Below are 25,955 nucleotides of genomic sequence, written 5' to 3' on the forward strand. Positions count from 1 at the left end.
CGTACCGCACTGCCGGGCCCCGGCTGGCATGCCATGTCTCTGACAGATTGCACGTGGCCTTTGTCTGGAATATTACAAACGCAGCAATGTCTAAAGGGATTTATCTGAGTCTGGTGTGGTCTCTGCTTTCTTGAAGCTTTTTTTTTTTTTTTCCTGAGGAAGGAGCTTTATTTCCATCTCCTTAGGCTGAATTCTATGTTCCTTTGAGACAGCAGGGTTCAAGTGTGACAAGCCTGATTTTGTGCTTGGTCCTGGCACACTGTGAAGGTTTTGGTGACTGTGGCTGAAGGGACTGAGTTTGTAACTCAGAAGTTGAACTGTATGTGAGAGCCAGCCTTGGATCTTGGATTTATCATCCTGTGCTGTATGGGAAAGATGTATTCTGCCTAAGCTGGACAACTTGTGTTAGCACTGACATGGGAGAGTTAGCAATTTGTACCATTTTGATTGTGACTTAGAGCAGAAAATAAAATTCCAAATAAGGAAGGAAAGAGGCATCTGAATCTGAAATGCAGCAGATTATCTGAATTTTGTGTGTTCATCTTATGCATCTGTTGAAGAGTAACAGGAATGGGGGCCTGGTATAATTTGGGAAACAAAAGGTGGGCCCAGCATTTGATGAAGAGAAGGAAAGTTATTAGCAGCTATGGAGTGGTACATTGCCATAGGGTGTCATATAAACAGCACGCCCTGAGCTCAGTTGACAATATGTTCCCACTTTGGCATGGTAGGCCTTCTTTTCACAAAGTTATTGAGTTAATAATCTTCAAAATTACTGTAGTGCCCAAGATTTTGTCCTTTCTGTGAGTTTATCAGAGAAAACAACTCAGGCATCTTCAAGAGAACAAACCAGCGTGAAATTTAACTCCATATATTGTCTTAGCATCAAGCAGTGCAGGATGTTGTGTATACTAATCATGCTTTTAATGCACTGTAGAATTTTAAGGCACAGATAATATTGAAACTTCTGTATTTAAATAAAAACACTGGAATGTGATGTCTAATGTCTTCTCTGTTCAGTCTAGATAAAATCTCTATGTAGTATGAGAAACTGTTCTGAATCAAGTGAATATTACTAATTCCTTGATTTTCTGGAGCTTTGTGGGTGTTTTGTTTGGTTTGTTATTTTTTGTGCCTATGTGATTGAGTTCTGCAAGCTTGAGCATTAGATGGTCTTTTTTTCTTGGTTCCAGTTTCAACTTTTTTATATTAATGCCTAGTATTTCCCTCTACTACAAAGAAGCTTTTTGTACTCCATTAATTTAAGCTGAAGGGTCATCCAGGTATTAATAAGTTACAGTTTTCTAATTGAAATAAGTGAGTAAGCTTTTTTAAAATATTTTTCCCTAAAGTGGTCTGGTCTTCTACCCAAGTCATACCTGTCTGGATTACAAGTCATTAAGTTATCTGTAAAATTGAATTTTAAAATCCTGTGGTTACTATAAGTACATGGCTGGTTCTTTTTTTATGTGTGTATGTTAAATGTGCTTGAGTTTATTTTTACCTCCTAAAATCTTTCAGCTAAGAGAAGATGACTGCAATCAAGCATGCTTTGCAGAGGGATATTTTCACTCCCAATGATGAACGTTTATTGAGCATTGTGAACGTGTGCAAAGCAGGCAAAAAGAAGAGGAACTGCTTTTTGTGTGCCACAGGTACATAGGAATAACACACTGTATTTGTTGTCTTTATCTTTGTTTTTTCTTGGTTGCATTTGTTTTAGCTTAATGTACAGTTCTTGTTCTTGACTTGTGTAAAACAGGTGCTTTCCATTCCTAATGGAGAAAATTAGTTATAGCTTGTACTTTCATTATTGCTTCTGCTAAATAAAGAAGCAGAGCCCACTACTTTTATTCACAGATCTCATTGTAATTTGAAAGTAAAAAATGAAAAAATATTTTTAGGGACTGGTGGGCTTTTGAAGCAGGCTTTATGTAGTGCTTAAAACAGGGTTTAGTAATCATCTAAGCTGATAAGCCTAAATAAAATGCTTTAAAGAATATTGGGTAGAGTCCAAGGAAAGGCGCAGCAACTGAATGGAGTTCTAATGTTCCTTTAAGTGTATGTTTATTACATTATATCTCTTAAAAAATTAGTTGCTTTAGGCTGATCTGTCAATAAATTAGCTGGATATAATATTTTTTGACTGAAAAATATCTGAAAATGTTTTTATTCTGACTGTACTCTCCATTTATTTCTGTGCTTTGTCAGTTACATGATCATGGTCCAAGAACTGCTGTATCAAAGAAATAGCTGAAAATTGGGGTCATTACCTCACAAGCTGTATAGAGATATTAGCTTAAACTGAGCTGTGGTTATTGTGGATGAAAATGTTTCAAAATGTTTCTTTTCATCAGCTAAATACTACAAAATCTCCCCCATAGATAATTTATTTGAGAAGTTGAAGTACAGCAGAAACAGATGTGAAAGCAGTATTTGTGTTTTGAAATGATGTGTGTTTTGAAATGACTCTCTTACTTCATTTAATAGTGACAACAGAACGACCAGTGCAAGTAAATGTGGTAAAAGTGAAGAAATCTGACAAGGGAGATTTTTACAAAAGGCAGACTGCATGGGCACTTCGGGACCTTGCTGTTGTTGATGCCAAAGATGCTGTTAAAGTATGTGTCACTTTTTTGTTTAGTCCTCTACTCACAACATCTTCTTCATTCCAAGTCAGACTTAACTTCCTTGTTACTGGCTGCTTTAAAAATTAGATTGATAACAGGCTAATTAAGGTGATACATTCCTGTGCTACCTGTGCCTGCATTTTCTTTGAGCCTTTGCAAGAATATAACCTTGGTTAATTGAGTAACAGTAGGCTAGATATGCTTGAATAGCAGTAGTCTCAATATCTGCCCCGTTAGTTGTAGTGATCTATCAGTGACTGCACAGAGCATCTGCTAAGGACCAGTAGTACTTTTTTAAGTCTTATGTAAATTTTTTCACCCAAGCATAATTTCCAGTAAGAGAATTTATGACTGCTCTACTATTTACAGTAATAAAATTGTCAAAATATCCAAAATGTTCTGCTACATGCAATGTTTTTTTGCTAGGACACTTAAAATGTTCTTAATGAGCAGTATATTACCTTGAGGATGAGCTGGAAGCATACAGTTCTGATATGGTGGGCTTTTCCACAGAAAAACAGGAACAACCTAGTTTTGCCCTCTTAAATTAATTTGTTTTCATAAACTTCATGAAAAATCTTACACATCTCTGTATTGTGTTATTTTTGTCTTACTTGCCTTGACAAAATAATGCTGTCATAGCATGGATTCTGGTTTTTCACTATCACTATTTTAGCACCTTTATTAAGGTGCATGTGGGCCCTAAAGTTGCTGTATGAGCTTAAGGTTGGCATGTGTGTAATTTAATTTTTATCCTGTCATCTCCATTATTAAATGTGTGGACAGTTTCTGCTACTTAGAGAATCATTCGACTGTGGAGCATGTAACATATTTCATCTTTTGCAGGAGAGTCCTGAATTTGATTTGCATTTTGACAAAGTGTACAAATGGGTTGCAAGCAGCACAGTGGAAAAGAACACCTTCATTTCATGTATCTGGAAACTCAATCAGAGATACCTTAGAAAGAAAATTGACTTTATTAATGTTAGTTCACAGCTCTTGGAAGGTAAATTTCTGCAACTGTATTTGAAGTATAAAGTTTAGTAATTACTGATTTAAAACAGATATACTAAGAAAAAATGCTCTTCATCCTGATGGATTTTCTTGTTTTCTTATTCTTATTTCTTTTCTACTTCATACTTTCTAAGTCTTCAGATAAGCAAGATGACTGTGTAGCAGATTTTTTGTTAGAAAACTGAGACAAAATACTTCATTAATGAAGTTCTAAATATTGATAAGCTTTCTGTATTTCTAAGACATTCTGTTTCTTGAACAAAATAAAATCTACCGCCAAGAACTGGTAGTCTAAATGTGTAACAAAACTGCTTTTGTTCTCATTTGCATTTCCCCTGAATTAGAAAAATGCTTTAAAAAGCAAGCATCTGTAGCATTCTAGAAGGTAAGGGGGTTTTAGATGAGATTTCTAGTTCATTGACAGAATTTAGTACATGTGAGGCATGTGCTAAATTCTGCTGGGCTCTCTTACAATTTATGTGGCTGATTGGTGGCTAGGATGGCTTTGTATCTTGTTTGCTTGTCCTGTAGTAAATATTTTACGGTCACATTATCTTTTGATAGTTAACATTTTATAGTAAAGCTTAGCAAGTAGGAGTATATCATATAGTGTCTGTAAGAAGTGGTGAAACTACTGGTGTTAAATACTACACTGATGTGTGCAGAAAAATTTGAATTGGAAATGTGAAACAGGAAGGATAGCATTTCTGTGTTTTGGTGTTTACCAGAATTTGTTTTAAACATCTAACAGTTCAAGTTTGTGCAATAATAAAACATTCAAACTTACCACCACTTAAATGTATACACACTGTTCGTGCTTTGTCTAGCTAACATTCTCTGCTTCCTTTCCTCTGCTTTTCCATACCTTTTAATTCTTCAGAACTTCCTAAAGTTGCAGAAGGTGCGTAACACCTTTTTCCTTTATTTTGCATTGTAAGCAATTTTGTTAAATAATATGCTTTTTGTTTGGTTGGTTGGTTTTTTACTGCTTTGGTTAGCTTATCAAGCTGCTAGAGATAAGAGAGATATCTCAAATGTCCCAAACACTTTCTGGCTGGACTTTGTTAATATTCATTTGTCAGCCTTTGAGTGGCTTGTTAAATTTTTTAAGCAGTGTTGTGAGAAATTGTAGTTAATGAGACTGTTGTTTATTTGATTTTCATTTAACTCAGTACTGATTTTCCTGCTGTGAAACTCATCTCGAGTGTCAAGATAACTTTTATTTAATCAGTAGTATATGTATTAATCAACTTTGGTATGTTTCCCTTATGCTCTGTCAACGAAAGAAGAGAATCTGACTTGTACTGATTTTCTACTAACAAATTGAGTGTCATACTGTAATATATTCTGATGCTGATTACCAGTGTAAGAGGTACATAAACTGAGACTAGTTCCTTGGAATAAAGGAAGGTGGATATTTGTATTTTGCTTATGTTACATTATTTGGAAAACATCACTGTTGGAAATCAGTCCTGGAAATTGTAACGAAGTGTGTGGAAGACTGAGACTTGAAAAAATGTGTTCATAGGCAGCAGGTGCTTTTTAGGAGAGCTGTTTAATGGATTGATTTACTTACAGGTAGTTAAACATACTTTAGTACTCTTAAAATACTTGTGACTTTCCAGACTTGATAACGTGTTTTCTTTTCCTTCTCTGCCTAAGAATCTGTTCCAAGTGGAGAGAATCAAAGTGTAGCAGGAGGTGATGAAGAAGCTGTGGATGAATACCAGGAGTTAAATGCAAGAGAGGAACAGGATATTGAAATAATGATGGAAGGGTGTGAATACGCAATTGCTAATGCTGAAGCCTTTGCAGAGAAGTTGTCAAGAGAGCTTCAGGTGCTGGATGGGGTAAGCATTCCTTCTGATGTACAGTGTTGGTGCTGGATGGGGAAGCATTCCTTCTGATGTACAGTGTTGATGCTGGATGGGGTAAGCATTCCTTCTGATGTACAGTGGTGCCAGCACGTTGAACTGTTCTAGTTAACCTGACCTGTCACATACTGAAATGTAGATGCTTTTTAGACAACCCAGCATCCTAGAGGTCACTTGGAAAACTTAGGTGATGCAGGGAACCATCAACGACCTCCTCAAACTGTCAAGTTGTGTGTTTCTTGTGTATTCTGACAATGGCTGCCATCATGGCAATAGCTGATCTTGCAACAGAAAATCTGACCGTATCACCTATGCTTTTTTTTTTGAACTAAAAATGTTCTGGTGTAGTAGAGATTGCTGATTGGATTTTTGTTTTTCTGCAGACCAATACTTCAGCTCCAAGAACTTGAGCAAAGTTTTGGCTTTGTATCTTATCTTTTTGAAACAAGGAAGTGTCATAGATTGAGGAAGTTCTATGTTCAGTAACACTATGGCTTATATTATTTTGTTTTGTCGATTTTATCGAGAGCTTTGTAAACTATTTGACAATAATAGAGGGAAAAAGAGATATCAGAATGCTTTTGAGATATGAAAATGTCTTCTAAAATGTGACTTTATTTTCTTTACAGGCAAATATTCAGTCCATTATGGCCTCAGAGAAACAGGTGAATATCTTGATGAAGTTGTTGGATGAAGCTCTAAAGGAAGTTGACCAAATTGAGCTAAAACTGAGCAGTTATGAAGAAATGCTTCAGAGCGTAAAGGAGCAAATGGATCAAATTTCAGAAAGCAACCATCTAATTCATCTCAGCAACACAAATAATGTTAAACTACTGTCAGAGATAGAGTTCTTAGTGGTAAGCATTTTTGTTATGTTTACTATGGTTGCTCATGTCAGGTATAAAATTCTTTTAGGTTGTTACCTTCTTTATTTGTTGCACTATTTTCAGTAAGTTATAATGACAAAATTGTATTTATCCTTCTTGGTTCACTAGCATAGCAAACAAATTTGCTTTCAGCTCATGGACAATACTATCCATTATTTTGTAGAATCACATGGATCTGGCTAAGGGCCATATAAAGGCCCTTCAGGAGGGAGATCTGACATCTTCTCGAGGCATTGAGGCCTGCACTAATGCAGCAGATGCCCTTCTGCAGTGTATGAATGTAGCTCTTCGTCCAGGTAACATTTTTGTCAGACTACTGTCTAACAAACTTTATTATACTAGTGCCTTGCCAACTAGTCTCAGATTTTGTGCTGTTGATTTGAAGGAATTGTGACCTCTGGTCCTCTTGGTTCCCCTATTCAATATCTTACTCTGTATTTTGTACACTCTAAAGTCCTTTTTGTTTGTAGGACATGACATGCTTCATGCAGTGAAGCAGCAGCAGCAGCGGTTTAGTGACCTACGGGAGCAGTTTGCACGGAGACTTGCCAGTCATTTGAACAGCGTATTTGTTCAGCAGGTATTATTTCTTACTATTGAATATGCAATTTTTGGTCACAAACTTTTCTGGAGAAGGAAAACAATCTATCTAAAATTGGACATATCTGTGCTGTAATCAGGAAATGCTAGAAGGTCTTCAGGCACAGATATTGCTATGCATACCAAACAATAACTGCCTGCAGGAATCACTTACATTAAAAAAAAAACCCAAACATCTCTTTTTAAAAACCCCCAAAATCTCAAATTGATAAACCAAAACCATGACAGCTTGCTGTCAGAATTAAATGCATTATGTGATATATAAGGATTTATTTTAATTGTACAGCTTGATTATTGAGGAGAAAAAGCAGTGACCTTTTTTAAGGATATAAGCGGCTGAAAATACAGAAGGTCTTGCTGTCTGAACCGCAAAGACCATGAAAAAACCCCCAAACCAAAACCAAACATACAAAATAAAACACCTGAACCTTGGTTTTGTTTCTTAACTTGAATTATTCATAAAACACTGTCCTGACACTTGTTTCCTAAAGTCTGGGTGTTTTTTTAGCCTCAGCTTTTTAATGTATGTGTTTTTTATCTTCAATCAGTTTACTCAGACCTTCCTTCAGCTCTATAACAGGTCCTCCTATCATTCAGTTCCAGTGAGTACATTGAGTTTGATACAAGATCTTCTAACCATTTTTTTTCCTGAGCTTGAAATTATCTAACTAGCAGCTGCATTTTTGACTGTGCAAAAATAAATTTGTCCTTACTGATTACAGAGCATCAGACTTACGTCCCTTTTCACTTCTATTATTTTTGTCAGCCCTTAAGCTTTGTTTATCTATTTATGAGCTAACATTCCTCTGATCTCATTCCCAAAAGTTGCTGAGAGACAGATTGACATGCATGGAGAAAAAATATTTCCAGGAAATAGTAATAAATGTGCAACATTACAGGTATTGAAAATGTGTGAAATTGCAGTATGTGTAAATAAAAAATAGTAATTCTGGTTTTGTACATTTAAGCTCAATAAAAGTTTTACAGTTCTAAATTTTATGTATTAGACTGTGTGCAGAAATGGACTAGAGTAACACTGGATAATTGTATAGAAAATTGCATTTAGAGCCTGGCTTTTTATGGCAAAGATAACTGCTTCCTATGTTGTCTTCACTTTGCAGAAGAATTCCAGCTCCGCAACATAATATTTTTTTTTGCCTTTAGCTTCTGTTCTTAAGAAGGTGTTTTTCCTCTGTCACTTTCCATAGTTTGGAAACCTGGGTATAGACTATGTGTCCCAGCCCTTAAATGAGCAAGTAGAAATTATGTTGTTTAAATGCATCCACAGAGTTTGAATATTGGACTTGTGTATGGAAGTGGATGTTTGATAGATTGTCTTTCTGAGGATTTTATTTTTTAAAAAATGGCAAGAGATTATTATTACTGTGAAATATTACGTGTATTAGATGAAATTATTATTCTTAAGACACTTTTCTTAAGTGGTGTTGAGAATGCTATTACCAATTGGCAGTTTACTTTTTTAAAATTGTGATGCTACTAGTGGCCTCACATTGTTTTTCATACAAACTTGCCCTCTGAAAATTTTGGCTTGCAGTTAGCTGTGAGATATTAATCAACAGATAAAAAATTATGATTTTGCTGTTAAGTTTAAGCAGGAAGAGTTCAGTACCTGCAAGAGATGAGACACTGCAAAGGTTTTCATTGTTGGAAAGGAGAAAAAAAAAGGGTTTGTACTTCATTTTGAGATACAGATTCAGGTGCTGGAGGTATAGCAGATTTTTGTGTCATCTTACTAAAATGAGCTTGTTTTGATAGTTTGAGGAATATAGTAATTTCTTAGTCTGACGTTGAAAACCTCAGCTCCAACACTTCGTTACTTTTAACATCTGAAGAGTTGCATTATCTGTTTAGAATGCTTCTTTAAAAAGTAATTTAAAGCACTTCAGAAAAAACTAAGATAAAGGTAAAGAATTCTAAATTAAAAAGACAAATTATTATATTTATATTATATATTATATATATACATTATAATGTATAGGAAGCTGTTAATATAGGCAAGACATTCTGATTTGGAAGTCATTAGATGGAAAAACATAGTTACATTGACATTTGAGCCTAAATATATTTCCTTGAAAGTGTGAAATTGCTCTTTATTTTTTGAAAAGCAAAGTAAGTCAATGCTTGATTCAAACTATTGTTGTAAGATACTAAAGTGCTTCACCTCCTTTACATCAAAAGGAGAATAAATATTAAAAATTTTAAACAGAAATGCAACTTCAGATTGCCATTTGCTGCAGTGTTAAAAACTGTTTACTAACAGTTAATGTAGTTGTCTTTTTTGTGTAATACTAATAATTAATTAATCTATTACTTTAAAGATTTTTTAACAACCAGCTTCTGCACTCAACTTAGAGGCAACTCCAGGCTTTCTGCCTTTGAAATATGAAGCAGGTTGAAGCTTTGAAATGATGAAATAGTTGAATGACAAATTCATGGTGTCATTTGTTAATGGTATAAATTTATGTGCAATGAGAGAAAGCCCCTAAATGAGATGGGAAAGGTACCTCTAGAAGCTCTGTAATGTTTTAGAGCAGTCTTGAGCAGAACATGCTTTACTGTAACCAGAATGATCAGTCCTGTGGAAAAGTTGGCCTGGGGAGAGAAATTTACCTTGTCAGGGAATTTGTCATCTAGCTTTATGAATAATGCAAATACTAACCAGAGAAGTTGTGTGTAATAAAGGGACATGAATAAAATTGTTCCATGAAAGAAGACATAAACATTTGGATAGCTGAGTATTTCCTAGCAGTAATATGAATGAGCATTTGGACTGATGTAGTTTGTAAAAGCTGTGACAGCCACCAGGTAAATTACATTAAACTATAATGAACTTGAACATTAAAAATGCATGGTGTAGGAATGTAACAAATGAGGGCTTAGAGGGAGTTTCTCTAGTCTTTTTTTTTCCTAGAAGCATATCAAAGATTTGTTGAAAAGTTTTCCTATATGTGTCCCCAAAAGTATGCCCACAATATTGAGTATGACCTCAGTAATCACAAGAACAGCTGTGTTGCTAATGCTAGCTGGATACCAATTCCAAATTATATGTTCCAATAATTACACTAGCTTTTTGTTGAAGTCAGACTACAGGATTGTTTTATAAGAAAAATTTATAGTGTTATCCTTCCCCATTTTCTGTGAGCATAAATTAATGAAGTTGGCCAGGACTTGCTTCCTTGGGTCTATGTATGTAGTTTATGTAGTTAAAAGAGCAGGGCTCAGAGTAAATTCACGCTCATGTTGGATACAAAAATATACTGACACAGGTTGCAAAGAGCTTGAGGATGGCCCATCACTGGAAGTGTTCAAGTCCAGTTGTTCAAGGATAGGGCTTTGGGCAGCCTGTTCTAATGAAGGTGTCCCTGCCCAAGGCAAGGGAGCTGGAGCTAGATGGTCTTTAAGATCCCTTCCAACTCAAACCATTCTATGATTGTTATGTAGTAGTTCAGCTTTATCCAGAAGCTGACAGTGTTCATATTGCATTACTTAGAAAAAGTTGGTATTTTACAAATTAAATCTTAGTTTGTTGTTTTGGTTTTTTTAACAACTCTGTGAATGTATTGTGGAAGAGCTTTCTCTAACAAAAGTGTTGAACTGATTAGTATCCAGTACAACAGAAAAAGGGTGAGATAAAGTTGCTTTGATTTTGTTCCAAACTGGCTTCTGTTCCACCTTAGAGACAGGCAAAGGCAGTTTTTAAATGGTATAGCTTATTCTTATTGCTGACTTGTCGTGTCCAAGACAACTGTCAGGAATGCTTCCTCTCTCAGGGATGGACATTAACTGTATAAAGCAACTGCATGGGATGCAGGAATACCTTCTGTGCAAGGTATTTTGAGGCCTTTCTGTTTGTCTGAATGAGATGCTTCATACTCAGTTTTTCAGGAAACTTGTGATGCATCTGTGTAGTGCTTCCAGATTTATTTTAATATTTTTTCTTATCAAGGGTCACGATCAGAGTTCCACTCTTGCCCAGCACTCTGCTGAATTGACATTACCCAATCATCATCCATTTCACAGAGATTTACTTCGATATGCTAAACTGATGGAGTGGCTCAAGAACACAGATTATGGAAAATATGAAGGGCTGACAAAGGTATGTGAAGTGACTAAATGACGCTAGAGAATGTACATAATAGAATGGGCTTGAGAGTCAAAAGCATTGCCTCTGTGTATGTACATGTCATTTTAATATTGCTATATATTAAGTATGACTCACTGCTCCTCTTTTTTATTTCTTTTTAGAATAGGAAACTTCATTTTTTAGTATATGTGGTCTCCTGCTCTGTTTGTTGTTTTTTTTCCTTAAACAGTCTGTGCTGAGGTATCACAAGATATTTATCTTAATATTTATGTAAAACAAGTTTGCCATTAAACAGCCTAGTAAGAAAAAATTATTGAGCTAATTTCAAATTGGTGTGCTTATTGCCTGTGTAACACCTCTATTTCAACAGACCTTAATTTCACTTGGAAGTGTCAAAAACTTCAGAGGTCTCTTGTATGGTAGATTAAATAGAAAAGCTTCTCCCTTGTACGCAGGGAACTTTTAGCTACCTTGTTTAAAACTAACATGGAGTAAAAAAATTACTATTAGAAGTATAGAAAACGTTCAGGTAGAAGTCAAGGAAAAGTTAGTCCTTACAAAACAAGTATTTTTAAAATTAGAATTCTGTCATTCCTAAATAGAAGATTTAAATTGGACTTTGAAAATAGCTTTTGAATAGTTATTTATTTGCCTTCAGTGTAGCAGATAGTGAATGGTTGGTATCTTTGTGATCTTCTAATTAAAAAATATGAGAATTACATATTTATGTGTGCTTTTGGGGGAACAGTAAGAGTCTGATGGAAGAGGGAGAATGGTGCTGAATTCTCTCTCTTCTACTCTTGAAATGAATTCTGTGATATTCTACCACCAGTAATCCTATCTGTATGTAGTGCATTGCATATTTTTCCTTATGAAGGAAAAGTAGAAGTTTCTGATTAATGCTCAGTGAACTCACTATGAAAATGAATATAAGCTGTTTAAATATCACAAATATATTTTTGTGCATGCTGCGTTAATATATATAGTTATGTAGTCCAAACCAGTTTGTTATTTAGTAGGCCTTGAAAATGCACAGGTTTTAAGAGTTGTTTACCTATAACAGAAGAAAATCAGTATGAATACCTGTTAACTAAATTTACATTTTTCTTTTAAGAATTATATGGATTATTTATCACGACTTTATGAAAGGGAAATAAAAGATTTCTTTGAAGTTGCCAAGATCAAGATGACAGGCACAACCAGAGAAGGAAAAAAGTTTGGTAAGCTTCCAGAAGGCACATATCTTGCTTTGAATCTTACTGTTGCATATAAAACACTCATTATGACACCTAGGGCAAATTTTGTAATGGTGTAAAATTCTTTACTTTTGGCAAGATGGAAGAAGTTGGATGAAAAATATGACTGGTAAAACTTCTGGCTTCCACGAGGCCAAAGTATCACAACTGAAATCTTGTGAAATTGGTCAAAATAAAAGTATAAAATACAGTATTTCTCTGTTTTCAAATCTACACTCACTTTTTATTACTTGAATTATCCCACTTTATTACCTGAAGAAATATGATAAAACAACTCTTGTAATTAAAGGGAGTTTGGGCAGCATTGTTTTGTGTTCCTTCTGCTGTTATTTCTGCTTTTAATAAATCTTGGGTGGATGTTTAAGAAGTTAGTTTTATAATGTTAATCCTGCCTAGTAAAACTTACATATTTTAATGTGTTTTTTCAGAGGGGTTTACCTGTGTAGCCTGAGACTAGAAATCATAATTTGTTAATGTGTAGGTATTTATATTTAAGGGATTATTTCTGCTTGGATTAGTCTAGCGTGAATATGGAAGTAAAGCTAAAAAAAATAACCTGGATACTTCAAAAGCAACAGTGCTATAGGTGTATTTATATATTGTCAGTTCTGTATTTTGAGGTGCAGTGTTTCAAAGCTTGTTGGAAATATTTATACTTGCCTATCCAAAATTATGTGCAACTGTAAGTTGTAAGTTCTATCAGCCTCTTTTGGGTCCTGAGTTTATGATTTGAAGTTTGATGGTAGAAACCAGAAAAATGTAATGAAAGGAAGAAAGCAGGAAGGTAGTAAGGCTTGTTTGAGAGATAGAGAACTGGAAAGATAAGTCTTGGCAAGCTGTTGGACATGGAAAGCAGAGGTGTGATGTCATTGTCAGAACATTTGAATTCATAAATCTTGAAAAGCAATCTTACTGCAAGAAAAAAAATACCTTTAGTCTAATACAAATTGATTTCTGAAACATTCTAAACACTTTGTCTTGACACTTGTTTTGTGATTTGTACTTGTGAAGAGACAGCTTTTGTAGCAGTTCCCTAACTTGTGTTAATGTTATGGAGCAATCAGGCATTTTGGAGAAAGAGATCCTTCAAGTCACCAGAGTAAAAGCTGCACCTTGAGAAGACTTCTGTCATGTATTTGTGCAAATTTATTTATGTTGCAACGCCTCATAAGGGTGTGTAATTTCAAAGGCTTCTGTGTTTGTTGTAGTGATTGTACTATTACGAATTGCACATTTATTCAAAATATATCACTTCTGGATAGTAAACTTGTTTAAGGAGTAGTGTAGGTACATAATGCTCCAGTTGTACTCAAATACTAAAGATGACCTGTTTCCAAGTTGTATTGGTGTGTGTTCTTGCCTTTTTTTTGTGCTTTGGGAATAGCACTGCTATTTGAATGCCTCAAATGCAGAGGGGATGCTGGGAGAATTCTGGCATTCTGTGCTAGTGCAAGGTTCTTTGTCTGCATTTTTATGGCCAAAAAATCAGCCTGGGTCGTGAGCATTCACTCTCGTCTTAAGTAGTCTTTTTTCTTTTTTTTTCTTTTTTTTTCTTTTCTGATGAAGCCAAGACTTTGATACTTAAATACCATAAAGTCAGTGTTGGAAAGAGTACTACTGTTGTCATATGTTTGTATGATGTAGCTTGTCAAAAGCCACTAAGGCTCCCCTGATTGTCCAGGGCCTGATCTTGTAGTTATTTACATTCTGTAGTAAGTCCCATGTGTTTAGAAATTCAGGACCCTGAAGAAGTGGGACCAATGCATGATAGTTGCATATGGCAAATATATCATGCCTAAACCTTTTTTATTCAAAATCGGCCAAACCCCCAAGATCTAAAAACTAGGCTGGAATTAAATTTGAATTTGATGTTACAATTATCAGTAGTGTTGCCTACTTGAGAACATCTGGTATTTAAGACATGTTTGTGGCGTTTAGAAATATATACTCATTCTATTACAGTAGGTTCTGCTTGCCTGCTCCATTTTGGGGGGCTTGTAGCATCCATCCTCATCAAGATCTCTTTAAAACCTCATATTGCTTTTAGTGTACGTATGCAAATGCCTTTTACTCTAGGGATTCTATATTTTCTACAAATGCCCATTTACTCTAAATTTCATGTTGAAGTCCACTAGAGGAAACTTCAATTCTGAAAAGAGCCAGGAAAAATATAAAAACCTCTTTGTAATTTTTTTAATGATATGTTTATATTTTTTATCCTCTCCAAATTTGCAGTCATCTGTTTTTGTGCAGCATGAATGCAAAAGATGTAATCTCTATGTAAATATCCTGATTTGCAACAACTAAGAAAGGTTAGCCAGTCTTACTGTTGATATTAATTATTTTGCAGTAATTGTGTTTATGTTTTAAATTTGAAAGGTGGACAATATCTCCGACTCAGTAAAAAAATTCCATAAGAACATTTTAATTTCTTCATGTCTATTGTTGATATGATTTATCATGGAAACTGAGTCTGACAAATAATTTAATGGACTTCTCAATTTGGGAGAACTTAAATACACGTTACCAAAAGTGTTCTTTGAACATACTATATAAGAAAAATCAAGCTTTAATACCTAGAAACTTATTCTATTTTCCATGTAGTTTAGATACTGAATTTCTAGAATAGTACCTCTCCAACTAAATGTGTTTGCAATGTAGTTACTTGCTGCTTATAGTTCTCTGCATGTTTCTTTCCAGTTAGAGCTTAACTTGCATCTTGTGCATGGTTTGTGCAAACTGCATTTTAACTTGTCTTTGTCTTTGATGCTTGCAACCTAATCCATCCCAGCTACACTGCCTCGAAAAGAAAGTGCTGTCAAACAGGAAACTGAGAGTGAGTATAACTAGTTGCATTAGTTGGTGTTGTCAATGCATGTGTGTCAGTGTTACAATGTAGTGCTGCATCAGGAAGAATCTACCTCACACTGAAGCACTCTGTTCAGAATGAAATAAACGTGAGCAGAACCATTGGGCTGGCAAGCCAAAAACGAAGCACAGCTCTAAGTCCAAACATAGAATTTGAGAAGATTTGCACATAAAGGCAATATCTTTTGGTTTTCCCATGCTACTAGTTAATACTAAAAATGTGTTTGTGCCTGAGACCTTGTCACAGTTTTCCATTCCTCCGGTAGGTTGAAGTGACAATTTAGATCGGATCTATAGACTTTGTCTTGTGTCCCTAGACTAGATACCAACTGAGCAGTTAAGTGAAGCTTGCAAGATTGCTTTTTTAAGTTTCTTTGTGGCTTAGATGTGAAAAGCTTACTTGGAGATCCAAATAATTATAATGTTTTGGTCTTTTTTGTTATTAGCTTTCTCTGTCCTAGTCCAACATTTCTTAAAAAATAGGGGAAAGGAAAGGAAATAAAAAGAAAAAACATACTCCTAGGAGAAGGCCCAGCAATATGAAGAAATGACTGAATCTTAATTATGATCAAAGGGAGGGGAGAGTATAAGCAGCAGAGTTACTGTAGGGTTGTAGATCCAGCAAAATAGCTGGAACAAACTGTGTAGTTAAAAGGATGTTAACAGCAGAAATATCAAGTGCAAGATTAAAAAGTGCCTGTGTGTATATAAAACATTTTAATTTTTTTCCTTCCTGTGGTTCAGTTCTTCTGCTTGTGGCAGCCTTTGCCCAAAATACATCCACAAATGTGATAACTGGTCTTAACTTTCAAGTCTTCAATCCCTGTGTTACTGTATTTTAGAGTTTTGTTCCTTTTATACCTTTTTGCCATGCTTTACAATGAGAATTTAAATAGTTATATTGTACTTTGAAAATTGCTGAAGAATCTCAGTTACCTTATAATGAGGAAAGAATACATTTACAGCAAAAGCATTTATAGCTTAGACAAAGGTTGTTTGATTTCAATATAGGACTACTAGCAACTCTTGATCTCATATGTTCTGTAACAAAACCTATTCTTCAGTATTTTATTCTGCCTTCACTTTCATCCTTCATAGTGTCTTTATTTCACAGGTCTTCATGGAAGTTCTGGAAAATTAACTGGGTCTACTTCTAGTCTAAATAAACTCTCTGTTCAGAGTTCAGGAAACCGCAGATCTCAGTCATCCTCACTGTTAGACATGGGAAACATGTCTGCCTCTGACCTGGATGTGGCTGACAGAACAAAATTTGATAAGGTAAAGCCAAAATATCCCATAGGATTTTTGCTTAGTTTTGTATTAGAGGTATCTTACATATCCTTCTTCTATAGCTCAAAAATCTCTACTTTTTAAATCCTAAAACATGCCAATTTCAAAGTTTGTATGTACCATACATGTAATAAATGCAGTTCCTAAGATATATGGAAATCACAGTATTAATCTCAGAATATAAGATTCTATTTAAATCCTTTATAGGCTGTGTGGAGTCTTTAAAGAATATCAAGCATAAAAAATATCTTTTAAGTTTAAGCCAAATATGTGTATTTAAGGAAATTGGAATGGAACTGATGGATTCTCCACTGGCTTTATTTCTGTCAATTTATTCAATGTTCTATGACATTTTGCCAGATAAGGAAGATAAGAATTTTAGCCAGGACTTGAGTGTGACCCTAAAATTTTACTTACACTGTTTTCACATTAGTTATCATCAGTTTTAACTTTAACCAATAGCACTAAGTTGTTATTGGAGTGGCCTCATCCTGTTTTAAAACCTGCTGTTCCCAGTATCTATTAACTTTTTTTCCTGAACCATTAAATGTAACAGTGCTCACAATTTCTTGCAGAATTAACTCCTCACTGCTGTGGAAGGAAAACAAGTAGTTATCAGTCAGACAAAAATAATTTTGTTGTTCTCTATTGAATTACTTGATGGAGATTAATGTTTTTCTTCTGATCTCTTCAAATCATTGCTTAGTCTTTTCCTGGGAGGAAATAGATGCCTGAAACAATATTAACTGTTAAGTTATTACAAACTTGTAGCAGCAACTTGTCTAGAATTAAAAGGCTAACTTTTTAAAACGGGTTTATGCAATTATTATGCTATTATTTTCAATTTCTCACTTGTACCTCACACCCATTGCAGATATGTGAATGTGATTTAATATACAGAGTTATAAGCTATTGAGCTTGACCCACTAAGTTGTTGGGTTTTTTTCCTATGGGAATTTTCATCAGTGTGGATTTCCTGTGTGGCTAGATTGGTTTAATTTATGTAAGTTATTGCATGGCGTTATTTTTAAATACTTGCAGAGAAAATCTTAAGAGAAATATGTTTAACATCTGCCTTAGAATTTCCTTACTTTCTATTAATAAAATTAAATCATTGTAATTACTTATTGCCAAAATAGTGTTTTACTTTAGTTTAAGTCTAAAAATTGTGTTGCATACTTCAGTACAAAACCTACTTATTTGTTTCTCTAGCAGCTATGTAGAAACTTCTGCTTTTTCTACAGAACAGTTCACTTCAACATACATAGTTGACCTGGTTTTCTTCCCTGAGGCTTTTAATTTTGTCTTCCTCCGCTCAGCAACCCAGGCAGAAAAGATGGTGGCAGAACCCAAGACTTGCTATTAAATTGAAAGTGTTTCCATTATAGCACAAAAGTGCTTCCTCAGTGCAACTAGAAAACTTCTATGAAGAATCAGCTATTACTTTTAGATGTCTACTTACAATTTGTTTCCATTTCTGTTAAGTAGTAGTAAGCCTTCTAAAGCTCAGTGAAGATAAAAAGTATATGTAAGAAACAATTAAAATTAGTATTGTTAACTGTCCATAGTATTTGGTGTGTTGATAAAATATTTTAACTTTCTTTAGATTTTTGAGCAAGTATTAAGTGAACTAGAGCCTCTATGTCTGGCAGAACAGGACTTCATCAGTAAATTTTTCAAACTGCAACAACATCAGAGCACCTCTGGGACAACAATGGTATGACTTAGATTCTCTGTCACTGTAGTAAAAAGTATTGACCGAGCCTCAAAAGAGACCTGTTTAAAAGAGAATTTTGGAATTGGTTGGTGATTATGTGATCCAGTTTTCTTCATGAACTGGAAGGATCTTTATTTTGGCTAACCAAAACAAAATTTATGAAAGAAGGACTGACATGTTTCCTTTGCCATGGCTTTGTTTCCTCATAAGATGACAACAAACACTCCATCGTGCTATATGGGAAGACAGTGGGGAGTAATTGTGGATAATATTGAATTCGGTGGAATGTGACTGGAAAATTACCAGAAACTTTCAAACTGTTCTGTTTTCTACTCTGGATGCAGGGGGTGCTGGGGATATGGAACTGCTACTTACATTGGTTTTGTCAGATGTAGTAACTGCTTTGATAAAGAATTGGAGACAAACCTTATCTTTACGTACATTCCTTGTTCTCACAGAACGAAGTGGAGGAAATGGATGGAGTAGCTTTATCTCGTTTGCACACTTCTGGTGTTCCACAAACAGTATCATCTGAGTATGTGCTGCTATTTTTTATTACTGATTCTTAAGCCTATGTTTGAGTTTATTTGGCATATAAAACTTTTTTTCTCTAAAATCAGAAGTTATTCCCTTTCAGTGAAAGTGAATAGTGAACTTTAAATTTTTACTTAGACACCGTGTGTCAGTAAAAAGAATAATTTTTGTATATAGAATGGGTGCTCCTGTATATAGTTGTTTAATTCTCTTAATAGCTTGCAAATTGAAATTTGGCACTATAATATAGAAAATATGCTTAGCAAAGTTCTGAGAGCGTGTGGCAGCTTCCACAGAGAAAATACTTCTTGGAATATTTTATACCTGTGACTGTTGATTTTTACTGTGTGGTACTGACTTTCTGAAAGTCATGAGACTTGTTGAATGCAAATGAGACTACTATATCAAATAAATATATCAAAAGCATGTAAAATAGCCTAGTAAACTGTCAGAGTAATATTTTCCTCTTATGCATTTTTAATAGGAAGGACATGATCCGACAAATGATGACAAAAATATTTCGTTGTATTGAACCTGAGCTGAATAACCTTATAGCACTGGGAGACAAGATTGATAGCTTTAATTCCCTTTATATGTTAGTTAAGATGAGCCATCATGTATGGACAGCACAAAATGTGGACCCTGCGTCCTTTCTCAGCACAACACTTGGAAATGTTTTGGTGACTGTCAAAAGGAACTTTGATAAGTGCATTGTAAGTTCTTTAGTTATTCTGATTAAGCTAACTGTAATATTATAGGAAGCCCACTCCAACCCAGTTGATTTTACATTTCTATATACCTAAATTCTTTAAATTTGAAGTGAAAATTAGTAATTTATTCCTTTTCTACTGGCCAAGCCTTCAAATAAATGATGGTTGTGTTTCTTTTTTCCTCTCCATTCCAGTTTTCCTCAATAAGTAGCTTTTTGTACCAAGTAAGACCACTTGCTTGGGGTTCTGAGCTAGCTGACATTCTTAATTCTTTGTTTAAACTTGTACTTCTGAGATTACTGAAATTCATTAAGTAAAATACAGCTCTCTGCCTTTTTTACTTGTCAAAACCAAACCTTGTGGATATACAAGGGTATGAGGTGTTTTGGCAGTAGCAGAAGCAGCCCCTACTGTCTGAAACTTTCTTCTGCTAATGCAGTTACGACCATTATATTAAATATGAGACGTGAAAACAGAGTTGTTGCTATAACTTTGTTTTATTGTCATAAATGTAATTTCACTCTAGGCAAACATCACAAAACTGACCATTCTTGATCAGTTTAATACTTAAAATATTTGGAAACTGAATTTTTTTATTCCACTCAGAAATAAAATTTCTTCAAAAGAAGACTAAAGAAACTTCGTGCAGCAAAAGGAATTGTTAGCTTGGCTAAATCAGAAAAGTGAAATTCCTTTTTAGATTATAAAGTGAAAATTTTTAATTGCTTCTGATGCATAAATTTGGGGTTTTTTTCACTGGGTGTTTGTTTTCATGATACTAAGTAAATAAAGGGGAATAAAATGCCATCTTTCCTTTCTCTTTCCAATTATTTTACTTTAAAAAGAAATTAAGGGTAAAAAGGGTGAAAGACAAAATAGATGTAGTAATTGAAGGAATTTATTTCTATTATATGTGTCAGTTTTTTCAGTATGTCTGCATTTTTCTTTTAATAGTTGTCACATGATCTAGAGCCTAACACTTGTTCTTGTTTTAAATTAAAGAGTAATCAGATGAAGCAGATGGATGAAGTAAAAATCTCCAAGAAGAGTAAAGTTGGGATCCTTCCATTTGTTGCTGAATTTGAAGAGTTTGCAGCCCTTGCTGAATCAATTTTCAAAAATGCAGAACGACGAGGAGATCTAGATAAAGCCTACATAAAACTTATTAGAGCTGTCTTTGACAGTGGTAGGTCTTCCAAGGCTGTCATAGTTTACTCAAATAATTGGTTCCACCTGTTTATATATAATTTTGCCCCAGTTAACAGGTGGGGTTTTTTTAAGATTGTGCTGAAATTTTGGTTGTCTCTGTTTTTGTAAGTGAACAAGTGTAATCCTTTTGATTGTAATATATTTTTAGATACTTTCCTTTGTACAACCTGTAACTTTGAGTTGTGACAGAGGGAAGTGGTTAAGACTCTGAAGAGGAAGGGGAGATAGCAGCAACCTGGCAATGCTCAGTCTGAAGCGGTTTCTTGTCTTTTTGTTTCCCCCTGTAAAAAATCATATAGGAAGAAAAAAACAGGCAGTAGCAGATTTTTCCTAGTTCAGTGTTTTGACTGGAATGAATCTTTGCTCATTACTGATATTCTGGTGCCCTGGATCACATTCATGATGGGCATCCTGATAGGCTCAGCAAAATGATTAATGGATGAGCAGGCATAGAAAATTAACTGCTCTTGGTTGAAGCCATCCTCTTTCAGCCTGCTTTTAGGTGCAGTAAGGGAGGGATGGGTAGAATTTTTTTTGCCTGCTTGTTGTTTTTTTGGGGGTTTGGGCTTTTTTTTGGCAGGGGAAGGGAGAAGTAAAAGATGTATGTGCAGGATTATCTATTTTTATTATTACATTTAGGGACGCAAGGTAATTTTGACCATAAAGCTAATAAGCAAAAACTGAGATTAAGAAGTACATTTTAAAAAACCCTACTACCTTACTGAAGATTTTTGTCCTGGTGAAGATGGGAATTGATTTTGCTGTGACTTCTCTTAAATAGTTCTATCATGTGCAATTTATTAGGGATACTGAAAGCATGCTTGGAAGCCTCCTCAGAATGTGACATGTTCCTCACATCTGTAAAAGAGATCTTACATACTCATTATTTTGGATCTTTTTATGAGTGACTTTTCTGCCATACAAGTTTCATCCTCTTAGAGCCTGTATGTATCTGTTGCTTCTTTTGAAGCATTTTATTTAGTGATAATTTTGAAGCATTTTATTTAGTGGTAGTTCTGACTCATACAAATGGTAATCTGTTACATGAAATTCAAAATTCCTTTTTTGATAGTATTAGGTTATTGGTTATGTTTTTCTGAATTTGTCTGTCCTTTTGGTATTCTAAGTATTTTGTTTCTGATTTCTTTCAGTTGAGAAAGTAGCTAATGAAAGCCAGAAGACACCCAGGGATGTCGTCATGATGGAGAACTTCCATCATATTTTTGCAACACTTTCTCGCTTGAAAATTTCTTGTCTGGAGGCTGAGAAAAAAGAAGCCAAACAGAAATACACTGATCATCTTCAGTCTTATGTAATCTACTCACTTGGACAACCTCTTGAGAAATTAAATGTGAGTATATTTGAGTATTCATTTAAATGGTACAGAATAGTTATTGAATGTATTATTTCCACTATTTGATCTCTTTATCACTGCATCTATCATAATCTCTTATTATTTTGGACTGCAGCATGTCTGGCAAGAGTATTCATGAGGGTAACAGTCTTGAATGAAAATAACCAAATTTTTCATGGCAATTAATGGTACTGACTAAACATCAGTGTCATAAGCAAATGGTTCTGAGGAAGAGGAAGGTGAGGGGAAAAGTCATCAGGATTTTTGGGATAATCTTTCTCACCTCAACTGCAGAGAAAATTGCTGTAGTTTTTGAGCTGTTCAAGAAAAGTTATAGGAAAATTCTGAATGTCTGAAGTGGAACTAAATGTTAAACTGAGTGGCAGCTTAGGTTCAGACTCAGTTCTGTCCAGTTGAATGTCTCATGGCTTTTTCTATAAACAGGATTTCAGTCATCCATTTTCAGAGACATTTAAGATGTATTCCTGTTTTGAAAATTAAAATGCTTTATTGCTGTTTCCCACTTGTGGATTGAGTCTGACCAACATCTAAGCTGCTGCTCAGTCCCCCCTCTCCAGGGGAGACAATAGGAAGAGCAAAAGTGAAAAAACTTGGGGGTGGAGATAAAGACAGTTTAATCAGAGAAGGGGAGAGAGAAAGATAGATGAAAAAAAATCAAGTGAGTGATGCAAAAGCAGTCACCGACTACCTCTCACAAGCAGACTGATGCCCACGCAGTTTCTGAGCAACAGCCACCTTGAAGCCAAACACCAAACCCCTCCTCCAACTCTAATTTTTGTAGTTGGGCATGATGTTATGTGCTATGATTTGGTCAGGTTTGACCTGTTCAGTAGTAACCAAAACATTGTTGTGTTATCAGCCCCGTTTTAGCCACAAATCCAAAACACAGCACCATGTAGGCTGCTGTGAAGCAAGTTAACCTCTGTCCTGCCCAGACCCGATGTACTGTTGAGCTCAACCTGCATGTTCATGGACATACTTCCCTCTGTTCACTGAAACTTTTGTATTTACTATGTTGAGGAAACTGGTCAATGAAAGTGAAAAGGGAGGGCAATTGTGAACAAATATGCTCTTGCGTAATTATGGTTTAAAAGATGCTCAGGTGCTTAGGGAGTTCATCCAAAAGATCCAGTAGTTGGATCCCTGGTCATGAGCTCATGAATTGAGGATTTTGAGGCTGACTGGTTATTAGTTACAAGGTTGCAAAGAAAAGCTCAATTGCTTCTAGAAATAATTGCTTTCAATTTTATGGTAGCACTTGGACTGCATTGTTGGGCTGTGTTTCAATGTTTATGGCTAAGCAGTACTTCATGCCCAATTGAAAAACAAAAACTGGGAAAATTGGGAGAACAAAACAGTCATGAAGCAGAATCAAGATTTAACCACGCATATCCTTGTCAAATTAATTAGCTCAGATTTGTGATAGTGACTAATGCTATTACTTGTTGTTAGCACTTTTTTGAAGGTGTTGAAGCTCGTGTGGCACAGGGTATACGGGAAGAGGAAGTAAGCTATCAGCTGGCTTTTAATAAACAAGAGCTTCGTAAAGTTATAAAGGAATATCCTGGTAAAGAAGTGAAGAAGGGTTTGGATAATCTCTATAAGAAGGTAGATAAACACCTCTGTGAAGAAGAAAACTTACTTCAGGTAAACTAAATTGTGTCTTGACAACCCTATAATGTTGTACAGAGGCTTTTTATTACTGCTTTTGCATTTGTATTCTGTAGCAATGTTCAGCATAACTCTAAAAACATAAATTTTGAGTACAGCTTTTGGGTTTTTTTTATAATCCTACTCTGTTTCTATTTGTTTAATACTCATTTGGACCAGAGTGGTAGAAAAAATTTCAGAAACTTCCTTTATGATTCCGTAGCAGACCATTAATGGGTGATGTCTGTTGTGCAAAATATATTGGAAGTAGAGAATAGATTTAAATGAATGGGTAACCTGGTGTGAATCTTAATTGGTGCACTATAGCAGAATACTTTCAGTTATATATTTTCTGATATTTTAGTATCTAATGTTTTTCTTACACTCTGTAAACTTTCTTGCTGGAGTAAATAATAACTAGACTTGAATTAAGCTTGTTTAAACAGCTTTTTAAAGCCTGAAACATGGCACAATTATAGCACTCTTCTGGTTCGGTGTGTTTTCCTGAAAGACAAAAGCAGTATCTCTATTAGGAAAACTTCCCCATCTTCTTTACTATTTTCTGCTTTGCACATTTATTACAAGTCATGTAAATGTACAGATCTTAATGGGTAAAAACTATCAATCTTCTTTTTAATGCAGTAACTCAAGCTATTGAACTTTATTAGTAATCTTTAACTGTAAAATGACACCTGAAGTGAGGATTGATTAATGAGCCAGTGTTTCCTAGTTAACCTATGCAGTGTGTTGTGCCAGTTGACTTTTCCTAAAGTTTGCTTTCTTTGGCAGGTTGTGTGGCATTCCATGCAAGATGAATTCATACGACAATACAAGCACTTTGAAGGGCTGATAGCTCGCTGCTACCCTGGATCAGGAATTACTATGGAATTCACTATACAGGACATTTTAGACTACTGCTCCAGTATTGCACAGTCTCATTAAGTTCTAGAAAGGGAAACAGAAGCTAGCAAAGTGTGTGCCTGTGTATAAGGGAATCAAACACTATAAATGTTATTGGGTTTTTAAAAGGTGGATTTCCTTGTGTGTGTAGTTAACTGCCATGTATGTTGAGTAACACTCCTGCTTCAAATGCCTTTCAGGGCAAAATAAAACCTTCGGGGATTTGTTGTGCTTCTATTGGGCTGAAGTACGGTTTGAAAGCATTAATTCAGTGAAACACTTTGGATGCAGTTTTTCCCTTTCCCTAATATTACAATATTTTTATTTATAATTCCTTCTCTTGCCAAAAGCAGTAAGCACTACCTTCATAGTATGCCAAAAGAATACTACTGTTTTCACTAATATTTTTCATCTTAGAAATTATGTAAATATTGAAGACTATCAGATATTTTCCCTTCCTTGTTCTAGAAGTATGGATGTAGAACTTTATGCAGTGGGAAGATTGAATTCATGTTCTGAAATGTGACTATGGCTATAATTCTTAATTAAACTATGTTCATCATATTCTTTATTTCTGTGGAGAGTTATTTCAAAAAGGTGAAAATACTTGAAGGAGTTAATTCCATTGTTTTGCTGCTGGCTATTTTAGAGTTGTTGCATTTCTGCACCTATGTTGTTTTTCTTCCTTTTAGTAAATATGATGTAGTATCAGCATACTCTAAACCTCATGTAAATCCTTCATTTCCCTGGAGCTTCAGCTGCCAGGGATTCAGGCCCTGGGTTTTCTGTACAGCTTGGTGAAATGGCCAGGTTGTTGGATAGAGGTGGGGTGTATACAAGGTAGAAACAGGTACAATAAACATGCAGAGGTAGAATGTTTTTTGAGATGCAGATGCAAGAATAAAAAAAAAAAAGCAGTATGAATGTGAGTTTTTCCTTCTAAGTTTTGTAACAAATCTGCTAGATGAAACCTAGATTTCACAGATTCACTGAATTGTGTTGGAGAGGACCTTAAAAATCCTCTAGTTCCAACTGCCTTCCATGGGCAGGGACACCTCTCAGTACAGGAGGCTGCTGAAAAGCTCATTCAGCCTGGCCTTGAACACTTCCAGGAGTGGGGATTCCACAGCTTCTCCGGGCAACCTATTCAGCGTCTTACCGCCGTTACAGTAAACAGCTTCCTCCTGCTACCCAATCCGAACCTACTTCCCTTTCAGTCGGAATCCTTGGCCTTTTCTCCTGTCACTACATGCTCGTGGAACCCGTCCCTCTCCGTCCTTCCCGCAGGCTCTCGGGGCCGGGCTGTGGGCACGGGTGAAGCCGCTTGTCCCGGATG

The 25,955-nt window shown here is 35.3% G+C and overlaps 1 protein-coding gene across 4 annotated transcripts; it reads left to right on the forward strand.

Annotated features, from left to right (window-relative positions):
• Positions 1-1,525: 1,525 nt before the first annotated feature.
• Positions 1,526-25,539, forward strand: EXOC1 (exocyst complex component 1). 4 transcript variants are annotated; one of them, XM_005415497.2, is made up of 19 exons: positions 1,526-1,655; positions 2,491-2,621; positions 3,477-3,636; positions 4,525-4,545; positions 5,307-5,494; positions 6,148-6,375; positions 6,569-6,701; positions 6,876-6,985; positions 10,973-11,122; positions 12,225-12,330; positions 15,158-15,202; positions 16,349-16,512; positions 18,131-18,241; positions 18,700-18,776; positions 19,260-19,488; positions 20,488-20,671; positions 21,846-22,045; positions 23,522-23,716; positions 24,509-25,539. In XM_005415497.2, exons 1-19 carry the CDS (start codon positions 1,532-1,534, stop codon positions 24,659-24,661), a joined length of 2,709 nt encoding a protein of 902 aa, XP_005415554.1. In that variant the 5' UTR covers positions 1,526-1,531; the 3' UTR covers positions 24,662-25,539. The 4 variants fall into 4 exon arrangements, with proteins under 4 accessions (XP_005415554.1, XP_005415555.1, XP_005415556.1 ...); XM_005415498.2 differs by lacking the exon at positions 4,525-4,545; XM_005415499.2 differs by lacking the exon at positions 15,158-15,202 and having other exon boundaries at positions 24,509-24,854.
• The last annotated feature ends 416 nt before the right edge of the window (positions 25,540-25,955 follow it).

This window comes from Geospiza fortis, unplaced genomic scaffold (assembly GCF_000277835.1).
Source record: "Geospiza fortis unplaced genomic scaffold, GeoFor_1.0 scaffold40, whole genome shotgun sequence".
NCBI lineage: Eukaryota > Metazoa > Chordata > Aves > Passeriformes > Thraupidae > Geospiza > Geospiza fortis.